The sequence below is a fragment of the Penicillium solitum genome (genome assembly GCF_028829755.1).
Source record: "Penicillium solitum strain IBT 25940 chromosome Unknown utg000003l_segment0_segment0, whole genome shotgun sequence".
NCBI classification, from domain to species: Eukaryota; Fungi; Ascomycota; class Eurotiomycetes; order Eurotiales; family Aspergillaceae; genus Penicillium; species Penicillium solitum.
In genome coordinates this window covers 3,593,079-3,617,199 of record NW_027072123.1, presented here as the reverse complement: position 1 = coordinate 3,617,199, position 24,121 = coordinate 3,593,079, and the positions used below count along the sequence as shown (strand labels likewise).

At 48.5% G+C, this 24,121-nt stretch overlaps 12 protein-coding genes across 12 annotated transcripts; 5 read left to right on the top strand and 7 right to left on the bottom strand.

Annotated features, from left to right (window-relative positions):
- Nucleotides 1-41: 41 nt before the first annotated feature.
- N7455_005295 (CeGAL family transcription factor) lies at nt 42-2,177 on the bottom strand (the record flags this gene model as incomplete). The annotated part of the gene is made up of 1 exon (XM_040955451.2): nt 42-2,177. One exon carries the CDS (start codon nt 2,175-2,177, stop codon nt 42-44), a length of 2,136 nt encoding a protein of 711 aa, XP_040814087.2.
- Nucleotides 2,178-2,434: 257 nt separating this feature from the next.
- Nucleotides 2,435-4,335, bottom strand: N7455_005294 (uncharacterized protein; the record flags this gene model as incomplete). The annotated part of the gene is made up of 7 exons (XM_065605003.1): nt 2,435-2,559; nt 2,611-3,013; nt 3,073-3,583; nt 3,633-3,717; nt 3,768-3,955; nt 4,004-4,008; nt 4,063-4,335. The coding sequence occupies 7 exons, from the start codon at nt 4,333-4,335 to the stop codon at nt 2,435-2,437; spliced, it is 1,590 nt and encodes a 529-aa protein (XP_065461903.1).
- A 1,160-nt stretch (nt 4,336-5,495) lies between these two features.
- On the bottom strand, nt 5,496-6,450 carry N7455_005293 (DUF3425 domain-containing protein; the record flags this gene model as incomplete). Its single annotated transcript, XM_040955506.2, has 2 exons — nt 5,496-6,220; nt 6,288-6,450. 2 exons carry the CDS (start codon nt 6,448-6,450, stop codon nt 5,496-5,498), a joined length of 888 nt encoding a protein of 295 aa, XP_040814055.2.
- A 603-nt stretch (nt 6,451-7,053) lies between these two features.
- N7455_005292 (aldo/keto reductase) lies at nt 7,054-8,220 on the top strand (the record flags this gene model as incomplete). The annotated part of the gene is made up of 3 exons (XM_040955505.2): nt 7,054-7,085; nt 7,151-7,658; nt 7,720-8,220. 3 exons carry the CDS (start codon nt 7,054-7,056, stop codon nt 8,218-8,220), a joined length of 1,041 nt encoding a protein of 346 aa, XP_040814104.2.
- A 567-nt stretch (nt 8,221-8,787) lies between these two features.
- On the top strand, nt 8,788-9,836 carry N7455_005291 (uncharacterized protein; the record flags this gene model as incomplete). The annotated part of the gene is made up of 2 exons (XM_065605002.1): nt 8,788-8,836; nt 9,085-9,836. The coding sequence occupies 2 exons, from the start codon at nt 8,788-8,790 to the stop codon at nt 9,834-9,836; spliced, it is 801 nt and encodes a 266-aa protein (XP_065461902.1).
- A 1,634-nt stretch (nt 9,837-11,470) lies between these two features.
- Nucleotides 11,471-12,238, top strand: N7455_005290 (uncharacterized protein; the record flags this gene model as incomplete). Its single annotated transcript, XM_040955402.2, has 1 exon — nt 11,471-12,238. One exon carries the CDS (start codon nt 11,471-11,473, stop codon nt 12,236-12,238), a length of 768 nt encoding a protein of 255 aa, XP_040814194.1.
- Nucleotides 12,239-13,164: 926 nt separating this feature from the next.
- N7455_005289 (rDNA-binding RNA polymerase I transcriptional factor) lies at nt 13,165-15,234 on the top strand (the record flags this gene model as incomplete). Its single annotated transcript, XM_040955420.2, has 1 exon — nt 13,165-15,234. The coding sequence occupies one exon, from the start codon at nt 13,165-13,167 to the stop codon at nt 15,232-15,234; it is 2,070 nt and encodes a 689-aa protein (XP_040814060.2).
- A 375-nt stretch (nt 15,235-15,609) lies between these two features.
- N7455_005288 (uncharacterized protein) lies at nt 15,610-16,557 on the bottom strand (the record flags this gene model as incomplete). Its single annotated transcript, XM_040955480.2, has 1 exon — nt 15,610-16,557. One exon carries the CDS (start codon nt 16,555-16,557, stop codon nt 15,610-15,612), a length of 948 nt encoding a protein of 315 aa, XP_040814233.2.
- Nucleotides 16,558-17,378: 821 nt separating this feature from the next.
- On the bottom strand, nt 17,379-18,919 carry N7455_005287 (MIP/aquaporin family protein; the record flags this gene model as incomplete). The annotated part of the gene is made up of 4 exons (XM_040955352.2): nt 17,379-17,691; nt 17,756-18,297; nt 18,366-18,817; nt 18,877-18,919. 4 exons carry the CDS (start codon nt 18,917-18,919, stop codon nt 17,379-17,381), a joined length of 1,350 nt encoding a protein of 449 aa, XP_040814053.1.
- A 567-nt stretch (nt 18,920-19,486) lies between these two features.
- N7455_005286 (uncharacterized protein) lies at nt 19,487-20,366 on the bottom strand (the record flags this gene model as incomplete). The annotated part of the gene is made up of 2 exons (XM_040955458.2): nt 19,487-20,028; nt 20,099-20,366. The coding sequence occupies 2 exons, from the start codon at nt 20,364-20,366 to the stop codon at nt 19,487-19,489; spliced, it is 810 nt and encodes a 269-aa protein (XP_040814056.2).
- Nucleotides 20,367-20,955: 589 nt separating this feature from the next.
- On the top strand, nt 20,956-22,139 carry N7455_005285 (Carboxylesterase type B; the record flags this gene model as incomplete). Its single annotated transcript, XM_065605001.1, has 4 exons — nt 20,956-20,964; nt 21,010-21,504; nt 21,555-21,984; nt 22,036-22,139. The coding sequence occupies 4 exons, from the start codon at nt 20,956-20,958 to the stop codon at nt 22,137-22,139; spliced, it is 1,038 nt and encodes a 345-aa protein (XP_065461901.1).
- Nucleotides 22,140-22,624: 485 nt separating this feature from the next.
- N7455_005284 (uncharacterized protein) lies at nt 22,625-23,632 on the bottom strand (the record flags this gene model as incomplete). Its single annotated transcript, XM_040955311.2, has 1 exon — nt 22,625-23,632. The coding sequence occupies one exon, from the start codon at nt 23,630-23,632 to the stop codon at nt 22,625-22,627; it is 1,008 nt and encodes a 335-aa protein (XP_040814261.1).
- Between the last annotated feature and the right edge of the window lie 489 nt (nt 23,633-24,121).

The window sequence follows — 24,121 nt, the reverse complement described above, 5'->3', positions numbered from 1 at the left end:
GACTATTACACATATTTGTTTTGTAAATTATGTATCGGAAATCACAAGAAGTTATTGTGAATCATCCATGGGCCATCGGCCACACTCCATAAATCGTTCATGAGCATAGATGATGAAAATGGCAAAGAGTCTTGACCAGCAAAACTCGGATTAAAAGCAGGGTTTCCGTCAGCCATGTTCCCAAAAATGAGACCAGCTGAAGACTGTCCGCCAAGATAGTTCTCAGCAGGGTCTAACGCTTCAGCAAAGTTGCCAATGTTGTCAGGTGGTGAAAAAACGGCAGACTCGTAGTTTTCTGCGGGGGCAAGGCCTTGGACAGGAGAGCGAATTGATGATTGAAACGGGTGAATTCCAGTAGGGACTGGACGACCTTGGTATCCATTCGGCGCTGAAACTTGAGGTCGAATTGGTGTGAACCCTGTATCGCTAACCTCATTATTTCCATCCTGAACCGGCAGTATTCGTGACATCCGTTTATCCATCGATTGTGTAGCTTGGGTATGGGGTTGAGTTGATTTACCGACACCGTTAAATGTGGCAGTAGTCTTGGCTTGGTCGCCACTGGATGCCTGTATCTCAAAAGCAGATTCCATGCCTTTGATCGCCTCGATGCAGGTCTCTGGCCAGCTGCTACCGCGTAATGATAGGTTTTTCAAAATGGCAATCCCCATTCTCGCATATTTGAGAGCAGTGGGCGCGGGAAATTCTTCTTCCCACGCAGCATACATTAGAATGAGGCAGGCCATCCAAGTTGACCAGGTAAAGCATGGCCAGGAGAGCGGAGATTTCGGTTCAGAGGACATGTGCTTTTTCAATGCAGCAAGTATAGATCGAGAAGATCCAATACAAGTCTGCAAGGCGTTCTTGTAATCTGCACTGGGCTTTTCAGAGGCTAAAAGAGGTCGATTGAGCGAGATGATAGCCTCGTGTCTCAGGATCATCAAGAGCAGTCGGTGGTATGGCTGCAAGATCGGCTCTTGCTCTAGATCGGCTTCTGAGGGCTCATAAATGGGGTTGACATCGTCATAAACTTCATTCCACCACTGTGCTAGTTCTCCAGTAACATGAGCCGCTTCAACCTGGCTGGCGTGACTGTGGAGGATGGACTTATTACGAAGTTCAACAATCAAACCTCGAATCCGTGCAAATCTCGCAAGATGACACAGTAAGCGCAACCTGCGATCGTCGGGGGATTTGACTGTTGAAGAATGTCTCTCGGCATCAGGGTAGCACACGTCGATGTCATCGTCTCGAATAGAGAGCGGGATCCCAAGAGCCTGAGAAAGATATCTTTCAAGTGAATAGATTGACCAGAATAATCGACACCGAATATCAGCTTCTTCACTGCTAAAGCAAGAAAAGCGTCTTGGGCAACGATGCAACCCGAGGTGGAATGCAGTGCGGGTGATGACACCCCCTACCCGCGAGGCGGCATTCAGTCGCAAAAGAGAAGCGAGTGCAAGTTGAGCGGTAAATGCTGCTTGTAGAAGTGGCAAACTAGTTGGCTCTTCAAGGAGGCTTTGTACATCTTGCATCACATGTTGAATGGATCGAAAGACTAAGACCGAAGGAACGGGATTGAGCTTCGATCCACACGACATTCTCTGTCGATCATCACCGAGAGAAATGGACACGATGGAGCGAAGAATCATGAGTTCTAATCGGTTGATCGACTCTGTCCCTTTTTGACCGACTGTCTCTATAGTTTTCAAGACTGTCGGGGCGTGGAGGCATGGGAAAATTGGATGCCAGTTCTCAAAATAGCTGCGTGTCCACTGAACAAGATCGTCGAAAGCAAATGAGGTATTTGGTGCATAATTCAATTCCTCCCTTGCCCACAGCTCATCTGAGCTTTGGATGCTTCCTGAATTTTGCTGTAGCCGGTCGTCTTCCCCTGGCACCGAGGTTCTGTCACGGGCTCGTGTTTGGTCCAAGTCTGCTGAACGACGTGCGAAGGCATTGTAAACATGACGGATGAAATGAATTCCGCTTGAACTTCCGAGGAAGGTCGCAGATCCGTCATTTTGAGACTCTCTCATAAATCCAATCTCGCGAGGTGAGGGTCCTGATGTACCCGCGACGGAGGTGCGCTTGTGTCTCTTGGTTGCACGAGAAGAATACGGCCATTCGGGCTCATTCTCCTCGAACCGTATACTGGCAGGTGAAGCCGAAGCCATTATCGCTGTGATTTTATGTATCACATTTCTCGAAACTAAGATATTCGAAGTTAAGTTTCCTTGGGGAGAAATCCGGCTCCACGGTTGTTATTACGTCAGCAGCAGGCGCCCCAGGCCGGGGCCCTGGGGCCCGGGCCCATCACCAGATCTATAAAACCAAAAAAAATGTTTTTGTATCAAATTTGTTATTTTATAGAGATCTTTTGATGAATATAAATGGACTTTTACTTATACAAGTCTCATGCTTCCAAGATGCTTTAAAAGGCACCCTTTCCAGGAGTGCTATCCCCCTTCAAAGCAGCACATCCCTGCTCGACATCCTCAGGCCGGAGCAACTGGCTATTGTAGCCGTCCTTGTAGGCAAGTCCAACCAGCGTTTTCTCTGTTGGATAGTCAGACATATGGATGTTGGAAATTTTTATCCGAAACTTACCATTAGGATTGTATCGGGGCCATCCGAACTTAGTCAAGCCCTCTTGAGGATCACTTGCAAATGCAACCCAGGCGGAAGCCATGTACCGGGCAAATTCATTCTCTCGGTCACTGTTTGGAATTCCGCTGACATGCTCTCCGGTTCCAAACACTATAGGCAGGTCGGCGCCGTGGTAGCTTCCACTGTTAGGATACAGGCGTAGGTTGTCCCAGTCGCCGAAGTAGTGGGACTGCCAGACCGGAACGCCGTTATCGACTCGATATCTGGCGGATGCACCACTAGGGCAAGTAAAAGCTGCATCATTGAAACTTTGCCATGCGCTATCATTGAGGGAAATATTTGCGTTAAAGGCACTGATGCGGTAGTACCCAGGTTCGTAATGATTGCTGTTGATCAAATATGGCTGCGATACGTTAGCATCTTTCTGAAGATAGGCTCAGATATATAATGATTTTCACTCACAAGACGTGCAAATTTGCCTGCAGCAGATCTCTCGGTGTAGTTGCCAAACACGGTAACTCCGTCCACTGTCGGATGGAACACTGCCTGTGGAGTGGCTGGTGAAGGTGCTGGCGGGACCTTGCCGCCAGCCTTGACGACGTCCGTGTACGGCTTCTGGCGAACGCACTTCACAACTTCTTCGGGGTCACTGGTCTGGTCCCCACAACCGAGAAGCTTGGAAGCAGTATAAAAGTAACTGGCGGACTCTTCAGCAGTGTTAGGCACAAAGCTGAGTGACGTTCCAGAGTGCGAGATGAAACCAGCAACGAGGGGCTCGTCTGCCCAAGCCTGTGAATAATAATCAACAGCAGAGCCACCAGCAGACTGACCAAAGATCGAGATGCGCTCTGGGTCTCCACCAAACGCGGCGATATTACGATGGGCCCATTCCACGGCCATACGTTGATCTAGCAGTCCGACATTTTGGGGAAGATCGGGTGCACCGGAGAAACCAAGGATATTCAATCGGTAGCTGGTGTTAATTAGTAACGACGTATAAATGCAGGAGGAAGAGTACTGACTTAATGGTCACCACCACTACCTCATGCTCATCCGCCAAGGCTTGTCCATCATAGTATGGATTGTTGGCGCCGCCTCCGGTAAATCCTTCAAAAAGAGTCAATTACTTGAAAGCAAAAGGGTCGAGATGAACATACGACCACCATGGAACCATAGCAGGACTGGCTTCAATTTGGAGACTGTGGGACGGGTCCACACATTCAAGAAAAGGCAGTCTTCACTCTGAGAAGTACCCAGAGCCTGGGTAAACGACTTGACGATCTGAGGGGCCTGCGGAGTAAAGCCAGGGTAATCTGGAACCGAGCCTGCATTTGCAGGGCAATCACTAACTCTGGTCAGATAGATCATAATAGTAAGGGTATAATATACGCACGGGCTCTGTTGGTGATACAGTTAGCCACATACACCACGGAACGCAGGGAGAGATCTTACATAGGCATTTGCCTGAATGGTGCCATTGGAATCATAAGCTACTGGAGCCGCGAATCGAAGATCTCCAATTGGCGGCGAAGCATAGGGGATACCCAGGTACTCAGAGACCGCAGGCCTACGAAGTGCAGCGTGCCCCGAAACCAGTCCACTACTGGTCTCTACAGAGCCACCGATGTGCATCTCCGGATGATCTAAACATTGCTGTCCCCAGACCGCAGGGAGGCACATAGCCAGCAAGATTGCAGATCCGATTAGATTCCAGCACGCCTTCATTTTTCAAATTATTAACGGGGGTGAGGGGAAATGGTCAAGGCTGCGGAAGCTCAAAGATATATAATGTTCACGTATGTCACAGTGGGGCCATATGTATTGCCAGGAGTTCCGGACGTTCACTTCTGTGTTCGCTTAGTCGTGATGGGATCGCCGATTGTGGCTTTAATTAAGCGAACGGGTGGTTCATTGGCAATGTGCAGGACCTGAAAAGCAAGGTTAGGAGAGGGGGGTCACACGAACAATTGGCGACTAATTCGGAAGTTCAACCTGATGATCATCCTGTAGACTTGCAGATGAAGCGCTATTTGTCATTTGATATGTGTACATAATAGTTAAGTACTATGTATATTATATATTAGACCTGATTTGCCAAGATATAGCTTGTCAAGTCATATCGTCAGATTTATATGGTTATCCACACACTATTTCGACATCTCCGGGAGCCATGTGGAGTCTAAATATTATAGATTAAAAAGTTTCAACGCCAGCGTGAGTTCTTTACAAAGTACTTGGCTCATGGAGTCCTTTTCTTTGTGGCGCATTTCCACATAACAATGCATTGTTGTCTTACGAATGGATCGGTCCTAGACGCCAAGCATAGCTTTTATCACACAATTCCATTCATACTCTTGTATCTTCATATTTTTGTACCTTCACCTCGCAAACATTCTGCAGCGGTAACATCTTTCAACAGAATAATTTACTACGTCTTTGTAGGGTACATAGTGGCAGTTAGGGTACTGGCGTATCTTATCAACTTCGTAACATTTATCTGTAGTGTGTCGTATAAAGTAAGGCTGCATGTATTACACTATTTGGGGTAGTTAAAAATACGGGTTACTATGAACCAAAATACCCTGTAAATCCCATGTATTCAACCTTGGTATTGGACAATTTAAAGTCCGTACTCTCACAGCCTCGAGCTAGGTTTGGATCACGCCACTTACACCCAGGGGAATAAGGGTTCTTAAGAGTCAGCAATTATCGTAAACCTTAAGCTGGCAATACCAAAATCTCCAGTGGACAACAGGGAAGTGGTGCCACATTGTCATACAAAATCAAGAAGGTAAAAATCAGAGAGTCGTGAATAATAATGTGCTGCCGAAGTACCCGGATTACTAAATCTACCGGGTCTAATTTAAGAAAATGAACTATCTGAATTAAATTAATCTTTCAGCTTCTGGAGGTAGAAGGAACAAAGGCTTTTCCCCACGCTTCATTCGCCAGTAATTTGTAGACTGGAACAAGTCCCAGCTGCCTTGAACGGCCCAGCCCCATGTTTTCAGAAACGTTTCCGTTACCTCCCAGCCTGCGGGATCCCACGGATCTTTCCAGACGACCATTCCAGTCTGCCCTGTTCCTGAGTTGCGATACCCGCACAGATCATGACAAAGCTGGACATCATCAAATGAGTTTCCTGCTAATATCAGGTCGTCTCGCATTTTTGGAATAGGCAGAAGGTCAAGCCAGGGGTGGTGCGAGATTGTGCGTTGGATGGCAGTTGGCTGCAAGGCCGAAGGCAGCGAGGAGTCTTGATATTCAGGGTACCTTGGGCCAACAAGGTTAAACGGAGACAGCGCTTCGTCATCCATCTGGGCCGGCGATAAATGCAAAACATCCATATTGGCGATTAACGCCCTCAGGAAATTCAACTGGGTCAGTCCTAAAAGCAGCTCTGTGCGGGGCGATCTAGCGGTATATTCGGCATAGATGAGCATTTCTACACGGCGTATAGTGCACATCGAGGGTCCAGAATTTGGACCAAGAATCCGAAGGCCGTTGATGGATTTCAAGTCATCGAGATTGGTAGAGGTATAGGTTGGCTGTGGCTCCGCTAGATGTTCCAGGCTGTACGAGTGTGTATTTACGGTTCGTTGGCGCCGCCCTATCGATAGAATGGGTTACAACCAGAAATCAAAGGCTTTTTAGTGACATAGAGTGAAGGAACGTACGCCGTGCTCTCTGATTAAACCGATTTTGTACCTTTCTTCGTTCTTTCGGGTCTGTAATGTGGGTCCAGCCGTCTGAGGGCCAGACAGCAATGCGGTTTTCTGCCGGCTTTAAGAAAAGTGGATGCGCTGTGAAATAGGACTGGGGAGTCTCGGTGGAATCCATCACGATGTCAGCTGGCCAGATTGAGATAGTAATGGGTTGGGGATGAGGAGAAGACAAGGTTTTGGGACGATGACACCTGCAGCAATAGTGGCTCTGGGCGGAGCCAGGGAGCCAGGGAAGAGAGGCCACGAACCAAAGGCGGTGGCAATCTGAAGGACAGCCCTGTAGGTAGGTATACTGTGAGTTTCGTACTTGCTTGGTGTCATTGGTCGGTTTTATTTAAGTTTGGGTGGTCCACGGGTGTTTTGAACGCCCCAGCAAACTCCACCAATCAACCCGAACAGTCGACGTCGAAATTCCCCGCCGGGTGGATATTTTGCTGACAGGTGCAGCATTAGCGCAGGAAAGGTGGTGCATTTTACCTATGTCAACCTGTCCACTCTCTCACCAATGAGAAAGATCGGTGCAAGAATACGGAGGAAACTATTATATCAAAAGAATTGTGGTGGTGACGTATCGCTGACAGGAACCGGACTTCAGCTTCTAATTCCGGCGTTCTCTCCTCCCAGGCGATCCAGTTTGTGTTATAAATATGTCGTGATATTCCTCGAAGTATTTGGCATCATTCAGGTTACCTTTCATCTCTTTCGATTTGAACACACAATGGCATCTAACAGCAAAGTCGGTTATGTGAGGTATGTCCCATATATTTCTCAGATCATTCTCCTATCGAGCTATGCACCAGCTCACCCTTTTGAAGACTTGGCAATTCTGGCCTGAAAATCTCGCAAATCGTCCTCGGTTGTATGACTTACGGTGACACCGCCTGGCAACCCTGGTTGACGGAAGAGGCGGAAGCCCTCCCTCTCATCAAGCATGCATACGATCGTGGTATCAACACTTGGGACGTCGCAGACACATACTCGAATGGTGTTTCCGAGGAGATTCTCGGCAAGGCGTTGAAGAAGTATAACATCCCGCGATCTCGAGTGGTGATCATGTCCAAATGTTTCCACCGTGTGGATGAATCACGCGGCCCGTTGGATGCAGCCACTCATGGAGTCAATGACGGCGACAATGTCAACCTTGTTGGTCTCTCCAGAAAACATATCTCTGATGCTGTCGAACGCAGCGTTGAACGTTTGGGCACGTATATCGACGTTCTCCAGATTCATCGCTTGGACCGGGACACACCAATGGAGGAAATCATGAAAGCGCTGAATGATGTGATCGAGAGCGGCAAAGTGCGGTACATTGGTGCAAGTTCGGTATGTTTTTCGTTTCACTCTCTGAGAGATGCTATCAGAACTGACAGGATGGTTGCTCTAGATGGCTGCTTGGGAATTCCAGATGCTTCAGAACACTGCCGAGAAACATGGCTGGCACAAGTTCATCTCCATGCAAGGCTTCTACAATCTCCTTTACCGGGAGGAGGAGCGGGAAATGTTTCCTTACTGCCACGCCACTGGTGTTGGACTATTGCCTTGGTCGCCTCTTGCGGCCGGTGTTTTGGCTCATGCCTGGACAGACCGCTCCGATAAGCGCGAAGAACAAGATGTTTTTCTAAAGTTACTATTCCGCAACGGGGAGGATCAGACTGGCAAGGTTATTGTAAGCCGTGTACAAGAAGTGGCAGCTAAAAAGGGAGTGAGCATGGCGCAAGTGGCGACTGCTTGGGTCTTATCCAAGCGCGGAACAGCACCGATCTTAGGTTTGGATTCAGTGGATAGGATCGACCAGGCTGTGGATGCTGTGAAAGTGTCATTGACGGAAGCGGAGGTCCAATATCTGGAGGAGCCATATGTTCCCAAACAAGCTATGCCCTTCTAGAGGTCACAGTTCTATCAGTGCAAGGTACATCGATCCATTGAAGAGTAGTTAATGCGATGTTACTATAATATTGCGAGTGTTACCCCCTTGTATCTATTGCCAATACCAGCAAGTAGATATCATGTACGGTAAATGCCATTTACGGGACATTTGGAGGGTTTGTTTGAGTGTTTCTGGCAATTTTACGATTAGTAGAGTAGAACCCAAGTGGTATCTACCTGTATGCCCGGTATCAGTTCCGATTTCATCCTGAGAAAGCCTGTAAAGACTTTGTTTCTGTTTCATATAGGTGTTTTCGATAGAAAATGCATCTTTCTATTGACTTCCTGACCTGCAACAATTATTATCGAACTATTATTTTAGAAAGGGCATAAAGAGCGGCGAGGATAGTTGTCTCCGGCATAAATATGGTGAGCATCACGTGCCTGCCAATTATGGCCGGAGGTTTCTTACTCCGAAACTTTCACCAACCGGCATCACCCATGCACATGACTTTGGGAGCCTGATATCTTGCATATCTTCGGGGGTTGCACTGCATTCTGCATTGTATAACCCCGTAATCAACAAATGGCGCAATTGCGATCGAAGCGGAAGGCACCTGGTGCCACCATGCCAGGTGTGACCAAGAATACATTACCCCACATAAAAAGTATAGATTGACTGACTCAAGATGTCATCAGAAGAGAACTTGAATCCGATTTCCTGTGAGCTATGCAGACAGCGCAAATGCAAAGTATGTTATTCTTTTGTAACAGCAAGACAACTGCTGACCGAATAGTGCGATCGCAAACTGTAAGATCAAACCCGTTCTCACCGTTTAATTCAATAACTGGTCTCATTTCTAACCATTTGCATTTCGTTAAGTCCGTTCTGTTCCCAATGCGCAGGGGAAGCATCGAAATGCATCTACCCCGAGAGTGGTAAAAGGCAAGTACCCAGCGCCTACACATATGCAGGTACCCGCGGGAAACCAACTAACTCATTGGCCCAGAGGTTTACCGTTGGGATACTTGAACCAATTGGAAGAGAGGCTGGCAGAGACCGAGTCAGCTCTTTACGGGGCTTTGATGACCATTCGTTCAATGGGACAACCGACAGCAGTACAAACCCCAGCAAAGACGGATACTAGCCCCAAAAACAAGGCAGCTCGCATGGAAGAGTGGTCTCAGCTGCCCCTTCGAGAATGGCCCGATATGGAGCGCTGGCTGAGGGTCATGTCCGACCGGTTTACCATCGAGCAACCAAGTGAGGCGGTTTCTGAGACATCGGGACGTGGCTACGCGATTCCTATCACTCCTACTCACGATAAACAGCAGACTTTGGGAGATCAGCCTCATTCTGGACTAGTCTCATATGCATGGCCACCCAGGGACAACAGGGTCAGTTCGGGGAGTTCATACGATGCTCATCAGCCCCACCCTGGTTTGTTGGCTTCGCCGGTTTATTTTAGACACCAGGTCGCGGTGGAACCCGAATCCGTGCCGTCTGTAGATAGTTCCCGAGATGAAATAACTGGCGAGGATGCTGTGGGTGTTTCGGATGCAAGAGCTGGAGTGGAGATAGGGCCGAGCAAAGCTGAGGAGCTGTCACACAATAATCCGAGTCTTTACTTTTAAAGTGATGTGTTCCAAACAAGTATAATGCAATAATATGGAAGTCTCACATCTTCACCCCGGGTTCCTTATCTGTAACGGGCCAAGTCATTATGGAGCCTTAATGCCTGAGGCTACCATTTTGTAATCACCCCACCACGTGTTTTCTGGAACCTTTTTCGAAGGATCAATACACCAGAATGGCTTTGTTGTGAAATCAAAGCCAAGTTGAAATTCAGCATCGATGAGCGATTTACAATATTGTACAATAATACGGAGTATATCGCAGATGACATTATATTGCTAGACCCTAGCGGGTTTCACCCCACTCCACACAATTTTCACGGTGGAGTCAGAGATGAAGGCTTTTAAGACTTTAAACACCAATACTCCACCGAAATCCACCAGTCCACTCAGATAACGAGCACCACACACCATCTCAGTGATCTGGAAGTTCTCTTAAGCGCTCCGAACTCGATGAGCTGCAGGCGCCCGCAATAAGACCTCTTGACCTGAGTTCATCCAATTGACCCCTCTGATTGGGTCCTCTACTTGGCTGAATTTGAGCCAACGGGTCACAGACACGGGCTACTTTGAGCGTGGAACGGATACAAGTGGTTGGTGAAACGCCCGTGCATTCAGACTAAGAGCCCGGACCTGCATCCGTTTCAATTATATTATTTTCTCAGGACATTATCGCATCACGCTGTACGGGTCACTTTCTACGAGGGATGGTATTCACATAAACCTGCCGACTTCAAGGGTGTTTGATATGGAATGACAGCGCAGATAGGACACGTCGAACACACGTACACGTTTACCTGATGACCCCTCCATACCCAGGCACATATCCGACACCCTAGCAGATGACCCTGGAAGATGGGGGCTGGAACCATCTCGGGGATACGGACCAGTACCCCTTCAAGATTCTAGAGGCGAATAAATAGGCGTAGTTCATATACCGTAGAAAGAGGCAAATGGCCAAAGTTTGGATGAACCATTCTATCGTTGAGAACACTGGGCCCTAATAGCCAGACCCTGAAGTGAATTCCTGTTGGGCTCCATCCGCATCCTTTGGGGTGTCCTGCTACTGGTCAACCTCAAACGCTGGTGTAGCGCCCAAAATCCCCCGTAAGGAGGAATCCCCCCCCTCTCTCTTTCTTCAACCTCCTTGGGATTGTGTGTGTGTGTCTTTGTTCCTTCATTCTCTCCTTATTCTTCTATTCTTTTAGTCCTAGATACAAAGTGATCTGAGATCCTGGACTCCTTTTTACCCTTCTTTTTTATTCTTGACCTGTGCACCATTCCTTGACACAAGAAACTGTTATTCCCCTCTACATTTTGCTGCGCAAAATCAAAGAGGACTCGACATTCATTTTTGCATCTTTGCAATAGAATTTGAAATTCGAAACGCAACCTACGATCAATCGATCAATCTGATACTGGACATTCCAGTTGATCTTACATTCTTTCCGCGATCGTCTTACCACGCGAGACTCAAATACGGATCCGATCGCGAAGCGCGACCAGATACCAAAAAAAAACAAGAAAAATACAAAATCTCACACATTGCATGTGTAGAGTTATAAATCAATTCCCGATCGTGTCAAAACGCACCGTTACCATATTTTGAACTTGACCAAATTTCCGAATCCGCCATGTCGACCCTCACCAGAGCATTCACCCGGCGCAATAAGCGCCCGGAAGTGTCCGCACCCATGCCATATCGTGGCGAAGGGCATGTGCGACTCAACTCGGCAAGTATAAAGCGCAGCAACATCTCTGGACCGGTCCAGCTTTTGTCCACGACGAACATGCTAGCCTACGACGCCCCCGATATCAATCAGATCAGCGGCTCTTCATCTGCCTCCTCACTAGGATCGCGTGACGACTCCGACGCTGCCTTCTCCCCGCAAAGCTATGCGTCTTCGATGTCCTCGCCGGACGTCTCTCCTTACGAGAGCTCTCCCATTGACCCAAACCCATTGACGTCGTATTTCCCGAAGCGCACGGCGACGGTGACAAGCCACCCACGTTCCTCCACGTCTTCGTCAACTGCAGATGCCCCGCTGGTGCCCAAGCGGGCTCTATCCCACACCAAGCGGTCGCACCAGGAGCTCGCTCACAAGCGTTCGGTCTCTAGAATGTCCCCGCCTCCGCTGAACGCGGCGCGCAGCACACCGGGAATTCGTGCGACGCAGGAATTCTTCCAGGCCGAGCCGCATCCATTCAGCAAAGAGCTAGAACAGGTGAACGAGGTTGTGGAGGAATTTGGGGGCTTGAATATGCTCGACGATGAAGAGCGGATTCTCTATGCCAAGGGGCTCAGGAAGTTCTCCGTCGAAGATTATCTTGTGGAAGTTGAAGAACTGTACGGCAGCATTTTCGAGGACACGCGTGGACCGATGACCACATCTTGGTTCTAACATAATTGCTGCCTTCACCCCCCGGTTGATCCGGGGCGATCAACGACACGAGATTGTGGACTTGCAAGGACTGGATATTCCTCGCTTGACCCGCTATGACGACCAACTATTATTCTTTCTTTTACGACTATTGCCCCTTGTTTTACACGATACCATGGGAGGACCTTTTCCCGCGCTCAATCCTCCTGATTTTTGAATTTATACCTGCCATTTTACTTTTTTTTCTTCCCGTAATAGACGGTCCCCTTTTATCGTCACTCATTTATGTTTCATTTGGGTTCAAGTGCTTTCATACGACCCTTTCACGAGGTTTACAAAGTCTTTGTGAGGATTTTGGGTCTGTCAGGGGACTTTTTGGGAGTCTCATATGGAGTCATTGATATTTCATTCCGGAGTCTCAAATATATTCCAATAGACACGTTCAAAAGGGCCATTGAACCTGAAAAGAATAAGATGTAAAGGATGATGTATAAAATGCGACAACCTTTCCCAAGGTTGAATGAGCACACGATGACATAAGTCAATATTACCCAAATAGGCATAGCGTAGGGCTCACCGACACGGTCACGGGTGCTCCGCTGGGCTCCACAAGTGACCGAAGGAAAAGAAGGAAAAATTTCGCTTTGCTTTGCTTTGGATTCAGCAACTCGACCATTCTGTCTGCATCCGATTTTATCTATCTCAAGCAACTGGACTCCCACGGATGCAGACAGACTGTTGCCCTTTTCTCCTATTCCAATCTGTAGCATAAGCCCCAAGATCTCGACGTGCAAAAAGTGTCGTGTGCTTGGACCAGTCTTCGATAAGCTCCGACATTGAATCCAAAGTCAACGGGATTTGATTTCTGCCAGAGTGTAGAGAAGCAAATGTCGACACTGGTTTCTGCCTAGAACCTGTCCTACATCCCTTCTTCCTCGCATTCGGCCATGGTCTCCCTTGCCTCGACTTCACGCAAACCGGCGCTACCGCCCACACCTACGATATCTCGATCCAAAATGCTTCCAACTTCTTCTCCAGTCCCGATTCTCAAAACCTCGAAAGCTCCTCCCGTGGTCGCCGGCTCGAAACGCAAGATGAGCGAAATGGACCTCCCCCCCTCCCCCTCCTCATCCCAGGTAGATGACGCGACGGAAGCCGTTCCTCCCAACAAGAAGCGACCCCGCGTGCAATTTGACCAAGATGTGAAGATACATGATGTTATCTCGTCGGAAAAGAGCCTGGCACTCATCCGGGAGGAGGTCCGCGCGGCTATCCACCGACATGTCACGATGTCAGAAAGCGAAGGCTACGACCGAGTCAAGGGAATGTTTTCTGCCGATCCAACAAAGCAGGATGATGACAGCCTGCTTGCATATGAATCACCAACCCACACATCTTTACGGAACCACATTCTTGGTCTGATCTCGCATGTTGCCTCCTTGGACCGTTCCTGCAGCGGGTTGGTCCATGCCATCATCAACAGCCAGTGGCTCGGACGGGACGAATCCTACGTGAAGCTGTACATCCGGTTCCTGGGCAACCTTGCCGCCGCACAGGGTACCTTCCTCGGTCCCGTCTTGAAGATGCTAGCCACCAACCTCGGGTCCATCCCTCGAGGACTCGGTCGACTCCCTGGTTACGCCGTTGTGTCACCATCCGAAATGCATGCCCGAGTCCATATGGCAATGCGCCATGTGCTTCGGCTCATCCCGGCCGGTAGTGGATCACTCTCCCCGATTTTGTCTGCCCAGTTCCCCGTGGACTCAGATTCAGCTAGCGCGAATGTCGCCTACACTCGCAATCTCATCCAAATCATCACCTACGCCCCAGAGCTCCAGTCTGACATCCTCGCTCTTATCACCGAGAAGCTTGTCAAGGTCGACGTTGAAATTCAGGTTGATATGGAGGACTTTGAAGAGGAGGTCGGCGAAGAAATTCTGGATGAGGTGGACGATGAGGAAGATGACGATGCATCGGTTGCCAGCGAGGAATCAGATGATGACGACACCAAGGGAGCCAAGAAGATCAAGGACAACATTCTTAAAGTAGATGGCATGATTGATATCCTGTTTGAATACTTTTCGCCCCCGTTCACTTCGGGCACCCTAGATGATCAGGAGAATGCGTTGGATCTGCTCCTCAGCCATTTCCAAACGATCATCCTTCCTACATACCGATCGCGTCACTCGCAGTTCCTCCTGTTCCATTTCTCCCAGTCCTCGCCCGTGCTCGTTGATCGCTTCGCGTCCACATTTGTGCAGCTTATCTTCAACAAGCTCCAGCCTGGCATCCTGCGCCAGTCAGCAGCCGCATACCTGGCTAGCTTTGTTGCACGTGGTGCCCATATATCCGGAGAAGTGGTTCGCGACGTCTTCGACCTTCTCCTTACACACCTCAACAGCCTACGTATGGATTATGAGGACAGCTGCCGCGGTCCCGATCTCCGTCGCTACGGACCTTTCTACTCCACCGCACAAGCACTTCTGTACATCTTCTGTTTCCGGTGGCGGGATCTGACAACCGCTGCCATTGATGGTGATACTCCGGACCAGGTGGATGAGCTTGAGCCGGGCCAGATTGCATTTTCTCCCAATATCAAAGAATTCCTTCACAAATGCATCTATTCGCGACTGAATCCACTCAAGGTGTGCTCCCCGGCCATCGTCGCCGAGTTCGCCCGCATCGCCCACCACTTCCAATTCCTCTATGTCTACCCTCTCCTTGAGACCAACAAGCGCATTCGCGTGACTGCCTTCAGGAACCTTTCCAATCTCTCGGACCCTCGTTTCAGCCACGTCGGCCGTGAGATCCGCGCTGGTGATAACATCGGCTATCAACTGGACGCATACTTCCCCTTCGACCCCTACCAACTTCCTCGCAGCCGTCGCTGGCTGGAAGGTGACTACGTTGAGTGGCGCGGTATTCCTGGTCTCGACGACGCAAACGACTCAGACAGCGGAGCTGACGAGTCCGATGATGAATCCGGCGACGATGTCACTGAGACTGATGAGGAGTGAATTAGACACGATCTATCTTTCTCGAATCAGGACTTGATATTTGGTTCGATTTTTTTGTTACTTCAGCGTGGCGTTCGGGATTTCCACCAATATTTGCGATCTTTCGATCTTGTTTTTTTTTTCACAAAAAGTTCCCGATACCTTATGACTGATGATGTCGTTCTTCTTGAGCGTGCACGGGAACTATCTGGTGGAATTCCTGAGAAATTTCTGTCTCGTGTACTACCATAGTGCTGATAAAATCTAGCTTGCTCAAAAAATGGGAAAATAATTACATGAAATTTCGTGAACTCTTCTAACGGTCTAATAAACCCGACTGCCTTGTAAGTATATGGCTCTATGCAAGATTAAATGTACATGAATTCATATCCCCGGTCACATCTCACCACCATTATGATTCTTCCAACTGCCAGCATAATGATGCTGGACCAATGAGGGACCAGTCACATTCTCATTGCTGTAAGTATTCGACGTTGCAGCGAATGAATACCCAGGCAAGATCAAAACATCCTCAACCAAAACAGGCTCCAAGAGATTCGAGATACTCGCCACATCGATCGTCTCATTGCGAACCAATTCCAAACTCTTCAAAACCCCACGAGTCAACCGCCTGGGCCCCGTAAAGTCAATCACATCCCCCGTCATCTCCAAAGTCAACCCAGAAACAGGAACCCCATACTCCCCCGTCTTCTGCCGAATCCCATCCATAATATCATCAATAACCATCAAAAGATGCGGCGAACCCGGCGCCGCCATAATGGTCCAACTCTCAAACTGCCGAATAAAACTATCACCCCAACCAACATCAAACTCCCACCCAACAACAAGCCCAGCTTTCGCGCGTATTGTCTCAGGGATCCATTCTCTAATGGGTACATCACCACACGAGACATCAAGATCAGCCCAGATGCCACCCTCGACGAAAAGAAGCAGATAGCGCAGGAAATCCGCTTTCAGGATCGGCACAGATAGAGAAAGGTAGGCATGGACGATATCGGGACGATGGCCGAAGTTCTGTTCAACATATTGATCGCCGGTGAGGTCTGTCATGATCTGCGCGCTATGAGCAGGGTTTTTGTGGAGACAATCGTCCAGCCATTCGTGTGACTGGTCGCTCAACCCTTTAGGTCCAACTTTGTACCAGATCTTCTCTGGGATCCGCGGCGATGCTGGTTGGAAGCCCTTTCTGGATGTATCATATTCGGGGGGTCCTTCTGGTGTTGCTAGTCTCATGGGTTGGTAATAGAGGATGAAGAAGAGACATGTTAGGATGAATATGGTTGTGGTTGAGAATTTGGTGAATGATGGCCCCCGGGCGAGCATGGTGACGGTGTAGATGAAGAATAAAAGGATTCAAGAGACGGGATAATAATCGGTCTATACGGCAGGAAGGGCCGTTAGGTTAAGGCTAAGAGACAGAGACGTCCATTACGATATATTGCTTTCCCCTGATTATATTTTTTTTTTCTCGGACACTATTTTTAAAGTGAGACCTCATTTTACATATAAGGACCCCTAAAACCCAATTAAGCGACTCAAACACTTGGGGAATTGGAATTGGTCGCTTCTATTGGTTGGATAAGCTTGGCGGATTAATCTCCACCTATAGCTGAATCCATTCTCTTATGTCCGACTAGTGTTTTGAGGCTGATTTGTGGAGGTCCGGTGTCTGATTTCTAAAACTTACTCCGTATTTTCTATTAATTCTCGGCCTTGCCTCAAAGTGTTTGCCGGTAAATTTACTGCTCTCAATTGCCCAATACCTATCGAGGTACGAAGTAAACTGTTGACACCCATGATAACTTTCTATATAAAAAAAACAAAGTTGGCCTTGGACCTTGTTCTATGGATCATAGTTTCGGCATCCGTCGGCTCCCGAGATCGTTCCCACATCTCAGAATCCAACCACTTCCACATAGGAATCTTCATGACCAAGTCTATACCTTTGTGAAGCCTTTGCTAGCTTCAACTCGAAGCTTCATTGGCTCTTTCAGTGGATTGTGAGTAGTGTGGACACATAACTTAGTACGATATGTATATGAAACAACTAAAGATCCATAGGCTCAGTAATTTTACTTTTAAATCCACAAGTAACTATATAAAGAGGTAATTATCCATCAATGTAAATGTTATATATATACAGTTTAGTGCTCGGTAGCAGCAATTGAATGCTCAAGATCGGGAAGCTTTCTTTTCCCAATCCGAAGTTTCTTCCGAAGATTCAAAGCTCTCACGCGGTATGCGCGCTTTCGCCTCCGTGCAGGATAGTTGACTGGACTCTCACCACCAGTAAAGATAGCCATGTCATAGATCAAGGCACCAAACAATGCACCAGTGATATCTGCGACCCATGGACCCCAAATCCACCACGCATGGTATTCTCGGAAGAGATGGCCACCCCATCCAGCCATTACGGCAACAAGTCGCGGGCCAAAGTCTCGTGCGCAGTTGAAACAACTATAAAAGGACCGATAATTAGTTTCAAACTTGGAATATTGGGAATTAGCAATGGAACACATACCCTCCGGTATTATACCCAAGTGAAAGGATCACAATCGTAATGATAATCCCAATAATAAATGCCTGCATTCCCGCTCCTGGAGGTGCATTTGTATCATCTCCCAGAGCGAGAATAGAACCAACTAAGATTGCGCTGCCCAAAAACTCGGTGAAGAAAGCAGTCGCAGGATGCACAAACGATTTCGGTAAGGTGAGAAGAGCCTGAGCAGCAACGCTTGCATTCTGAGGTACTTTGGCTAACGTGGCGACTTCGACAATGGCGTCGTGGTATATCGCGTATGATATACCCCCTGCGGTAATAGCACCAAGGAGCTGCGCAGCAATGTATATCACGCATCGACGCGCGGGGAATCCGCGAAATACGGATAGCGAGATTGAGATGGCTGGGTTTAAATGGCCACCAGACATACCTCCAGTAGTGTAGATAGCGGTCATGAATCCAAAACCCCAGGCGACACTTTGAGCAGGGTATGATCCAGCTTGTCCGGAGGAAGTGAAGTTGGATAAAGTAGCGCAAAGACCGATTGTCATTGCCATAGTTGTCTGCGAAAGATCTTCATTAGCAATTGCATATCGATTGTTTGGATTTCTGGGCGATATCAAAAACTTACTCCGAGCCATTCAGCCATCGGCTCACGAAGATAGTGACGAATTTTCGACCAAGTATTGAAAAAGCCGTCTTCTCGGGGATCATTGACCTTCTTCATTCGTTTTTCCGCTGACTGCTGTTTCCGAACTTCGTCCATCTGCGCTGGATCCTCGTCGCTCTCTGTCGTGGCGCCTTTATCCTCCTTTCGATCCTCTGGTAAGGCGCCGTGACGCATCCCAGGCCGGACAATATGAGGGAGTGGCTGAGCCAAACTCCAGGTTGGACCGTCCTCTCCTTTGTCGCCCTGAAAATTGTACTTCTCGTACTCTTCATCTGTATATCCTCGGTTGTTGTTCGGATTCTGCGCGCCAGAGCCCGCCAAACTATAGGATGGGTTTTGGCCCATACCATCATTCTTGCTCCCTTCTTCTTCGGTACCCTCTGGTTGCTCGCGTTCGGGAGCTTCCACGGCGTCTATCAGTGTATTAGCGTTATTCCTGTTTCGCAGTGATTTATTCGAGCGTTTGGCATACCTTTGACTCCGGTATCCCGGTCAGGTTCCCGTGAGGATCCCATCACAACAAAAATAAGAAAGAAAACAAATCGTGTAAGGTTAACACAGCAAATAAAACTAGAAAAAGATTCAAGATCATTTAAGACGTTCTCTTTTTTTTTAACGAGCTTCGATCTGCCAAGTTAGAGCTTGATTCCAGACCCAGAAGAGAATGTAGCTCCACTCTTTCGTCACCGTTCATCGTCAACCTTGGAAATCCCGGAGGATCCTTTTATCAGGGAAAACTACTTGGTGCCCAATTGATGTAGACAGTTAATTGGTGGATGCTATCCCGGATATATAAACAGACGTTGCGGGCGCGTACACCCGTGTTGATCAGAACTAGACCTTGCCTTAAGATCGCCCAATACCCAGCCCACTCACGAAAGTCTGACCGGCTTTTTATGCTAACTTGGCACCCGCCTTTCCTTTTGCCTCTGAAGCTCCCGTTGGGAAACTTGCTTCTTCGGCCCACTGACCAGCATTAAACCTGGTGGGAGCCAGCCTATCACCCAAGCAAATAAATTCCCTCTCAACTACCCATCCTTCTAGCGCCAGCTCGAAGAGACCATGATGACCACAGACCGCCGTCAACGGGAGGTAGTCTCCAGCTCTTGGGGCGGTTTGTAGGCAGAAAGCTCACTAGGAGGAACATAACCCGATTTCTGTCCCGGCCTATCCCAGGACGGTGAGGTCGCAGCAGCCTGGGATTGAGATCCCGCCACCAAAGCCTGAGCAGAGAGTCGTTTTCTCCGCTCGAATAATGCCCATCCCAGCGCAGTGAGAAGCAGGACTCCTAGTGGTATTCCCACCCCAGCTCCGATCGCGACAGCATTATTATTTTTCCCTTCCGTATTATCATTGCCCCCCTTATTCTCGTCGCTTGGCGTTGTGGGGCATGCAGTTGTGCTCGAATCCGACGTGGAGTTTGAGCTAGTATCGCCAGTGGTGTAATTGGCGAGCGCAGCCTTGCCCGATACCAACTCCCCGGAATTAAGTGTGAAGGGGGAGCCGGCGTAACAAGCGAGGTCGCCTGACGAATTGACTACAACGGAGTTGGCGCAATAGTAAGGCTTCTTGTCCATAAAGTGATAAAACGGCAGCGCACACCCTTTATTGCGCATGTCGGTTGCTGTCACCAGAAAAAAAAAGTAGCTGTTAGCTTTCGAAGCAGGACCTCGAAATTTATGAGATCGGCTTACCATCAGAACACTTATCGTCGCATCCGCTGCCTGCTGGCCAGTTCTTATTGGTGCAGCTGCCTCGACTCAGCGTATATGGTTGGGAGACGCCATAACAAAGCCCATTGCTGAGACAAATCGAATTTTTAGAGCAACATGGTGAGTCTGCATCGCCTGAAAAACAAGGGACGTCGTCGATGGCAACATCTCCGCTCGGGAAATAGCACTGCTTAGATGCTACGACCAGGGAGGCAAATATGGAGAGGTGGAGAAGGGAACGGGGGACCATGGCGAGACGAAGAAATATTGAAGCAGCTGGGTGAGGAGTATTCTACAGCCCCATTATCGAAATAGGAGAAGGAAACATCAAAGCTAGAGTTGCACGAAGACCCTGTCAATTAGGGATCGACATCGTAAGTGCCGCTATGATCATTCTGCACCCTTTGAGCGAGGTATCACACCAATAATGGCATCTCAGTGGGTAAGCAACGGGATGGGTTTGGGGGCCAGCCGCGTAGCTGAAGCCCAAGGAGAAAGATTGGTGCAACATCGAGAGGGGTGGTTAGATCATTACCACTTCGGGAAAGATAATACCTACGGAGTAGTTTCATTCCAGAACAATATCAGACTTAGGTAAATACCTACCCAACTTTTACTCTGAAGTTAACGTTTCAAGAAATTTAAAGATATCGGTAGGCCCTAAAATTAGACTTTCTTGTGCAACCCTTCGTGGACATCACCCATGGACCTTCCAAGACGGGAAAGCGAGCCGCAGGTGGAAAGTGGGTCCAAGGGTCAAAGCATAGGTAGGCTCAGGCCATACTTGAGGGAGTCTCAACTTGAGCATCGGGTAACTAGCACATAACTATCTACTTTGTATGTACGGAGTATGTTGGTGGTGATCAGTCGGTGGACATATTGGTTTGGGGAAGGTCGATTGTGACAAAGGCACTGGGAATTCGAGTCTAATTCCAGGTACTCGTATATCCGACTGTAAAATGTCCGTTGAATGGGTGAAGCAAAATATTCATGGATTCGGGGGTGACCCTGACCGCATTACTATATCTGACCAGTCCTGTGGAAGTGCTTCTGTTGATTATTGGCCATACGCCTACCAGTCCGAACCTTTAGTTGCCGGTTTGATCTCGCATTCCGGTACAGCCCTCAGCTTCGCGACGAATAATAGGACAACCGCAGCAAAGCATTGGTATGCTGTGTCTGTCCAGCTGGGCTGTGGGTCTTCGGGAGATGTCCTGCCGTGTATGAGAAAGCAGAATGCGAGTGCTATTCTCGCCGCTGCTAGTGCACTGAAGGTTCCGAGTACAAATCCTGCAAGGAAATCCCCGGCTTTCCAGCCTACTGTGGATAATGTGACTATTTTTGATAATTACACTCTTCTTTCACAGCAAGGGAAATTCGCCTGCATCGTGAGTGGGCTCTTCTACGTCTCGAACATACTCAATGGTGATCAATGTAGTTGCTAACCAGCACCTTCTTTGAACAGCCCTACTTGGTCGGGCACAATTCCAATGAAGCCGGATTCTACAAAATTGCAAGTTATGCCCAGGGATCGAAACTGACAGACAAGCAATGGGATGACTTCAACATGCAAACGTTCTTCTGCCCATCCAATCTCGAAGCAGCACACCGAAGTCGCCAACATACACCAGTTTGGCGATTCCAATACAACGCGGATTGGGAGAATACCCGTCTTTACCCTTCTAGCCGCGCATACCATGGCGTCGAGTTTAACATGATTTTTGGAGAATCTGCTGAGATTACTGGGATTGTTGGGTCTGATGCACAGCGCCAGTTGAAGAGTCAGATGCGTTCGGCTTGGGGTTCATTCATCGCTGATCCCCAACACGGACTGCAAGCCCTGGGATGGCCAGGTTATGATCCTGAAGGTGAGTTCACATAGTCTCGATCAAGACGATTTGTCTTCTAATATTCTTCAGCTTCGACCCTTGTTGGGATCGGTCTTGATAATCATCCCAGCGTGTCTTTTGTAGACACGAAAGACTCCGCTCGGCAGTGTGCAGCTTTGCTAGCCCAAATATGAGCCTCAATATTGCTTGGATTAAGAAATGGGAGGGGAAATCCAGTGCATGCACCTGGGGGTAGCGGCACTCAGTGAATACCTTGCCTGTTATCAAAAAGTGGAAAGAGGTGAGCACTGATGGAAAATGGAATATTCCGAGTGACATTATATGGTACATCTTCGATATGTACTCCATACTTTTTGTTCGCATGTGGGAGTTAAAGGCTCCCAGTTTCCGCTTGGTTTTCAGTGTTGCAGTCGAGGTGGATGTTATATATGATCCCAACCAATACAATCTGACAAGACAGCTACGCTGTATCTATGTTGTAGGTACATATGTATATATGGAACAAGCTGATAAAGTGACAATAGGATAAACATATCAAACATATCAAACAACGCTATGTACAGTCAACGCCGCGGATGCCAGTTCAAACGCCAAAGTCAAGTCCCGCAGTGCTAAAAAAAAAAACTAAGAATAAGACATGAAAAGTCAAGAAAATCGATCACCGGTCGAAGATAGCCTTCATATCCGCACAGGCATCGCGGTATAAAATGTCCACGCTGTTTTGGTCCCTCCACGGATTGGGTGATTTATCCCACGCATGCCGAGCTTTTTCGATGAGCATGGCACGGGGCCGTTTACCGAGATTTTCTAAGCGGCGAACGAAAGATTGACCCTCCTTCATCAACATATCCCACTCGCAGATAAAGAGAAACACGTCGCGGGGAAGGGCGTCCGACAGCATACGGTCAGTTGAGTGGATAGGAGAGGCATAGGGGGAGACACGTTCGTCCAAATCAGGAAGATAGGCCTCATCGAAGAGGGTGGTGAAAAATGCAGGGAGGGTCTTGTCCGGCATCAGACTCATAGCACGACGGTGATCGCGAGATTCTTCGAAATCAAGAATCGGGTACCAGGAGAACAAAGCAACGATGTTGAGATCGCTGACCTGATTGAGCAGATTATGTGTGGACTCCGCTCGACCCAGTTGATCCTTCACTTCCGTGGATATCCTGCTCCGCAGCCGCAAGGGCACTGTGACAGCCAGGTTGCCGCCCGCCGAGAACCCGCTCAGCGCGACACGGCTCACATCCAATCCCAATTCGCCGGCATGCGTGGCCAGATATAGTAGTGCCTCGACTCCGTCGTCTACAGCCGCGGGAAATGGGTGTTCGGGTGCTCGTCGGTAGGCGACACTCACCATTACGGCCCCGACATTTTCCAGTACTGATTTCGCCCAGCGGGAATCATCCGTGGCGGCACCCAGTGTGAAACCACCACCGTGGAAGTTGACGGCGACAGGAAATCGATGGCCTAGCCTTCGCTGCTCATGATACTCTGGTGGACAGTAGAAGTGGAGGACGACGGGATGGCAGGTGTCGGAGGTGACGGTACGGGTAAATAACGGTCGGGGTGGTCGAGGAGCGATCTCGTGCAAGAACATGCCGATCCGCATGAGGAACCGCCAAAAGATGGCCTGCACATAGAGCCACCAACGAGATGAGGCCATGATGCTGCAGTGGGAAGTAATGTTCGTCCTATCAATTTGGTATGCGCATCGGAGGGGGTCGGAAGCCGACGGTGATAAGACGGGGGTAATAGCGTAAGACGAGATGAGATATTTTGAGATTTGAGGGAAGAACAAAGCCGAGGATGTGAGGGAAACAATAATAGTGAGAGACCTAGGTTCGGAGTAATATTGAAATAGAGTATAAAGTACAACGTAAGATCAACGGAAGCAAAGAAGCAATGGCCAGTTCTCCCTTGGCCTGTGAGGGCTCAAGGCTAAAGGACTCCAATACCAAGAAAATCAGGCTTGGGCTAGGTGGGTTTGGATCTCGGATGATGTCATCATTCCAGGGCCAGGTTTATATATTTTTTTGTATTTTGTGTACTTTGTAAAAGACATATATTTATTTGGACTCTTTGGTTGATTCTTGGAATTTCCAGTTCTACTATTCCATCTACTTCTTTCTTCAATTCCTGTTTTGGTGCTTAC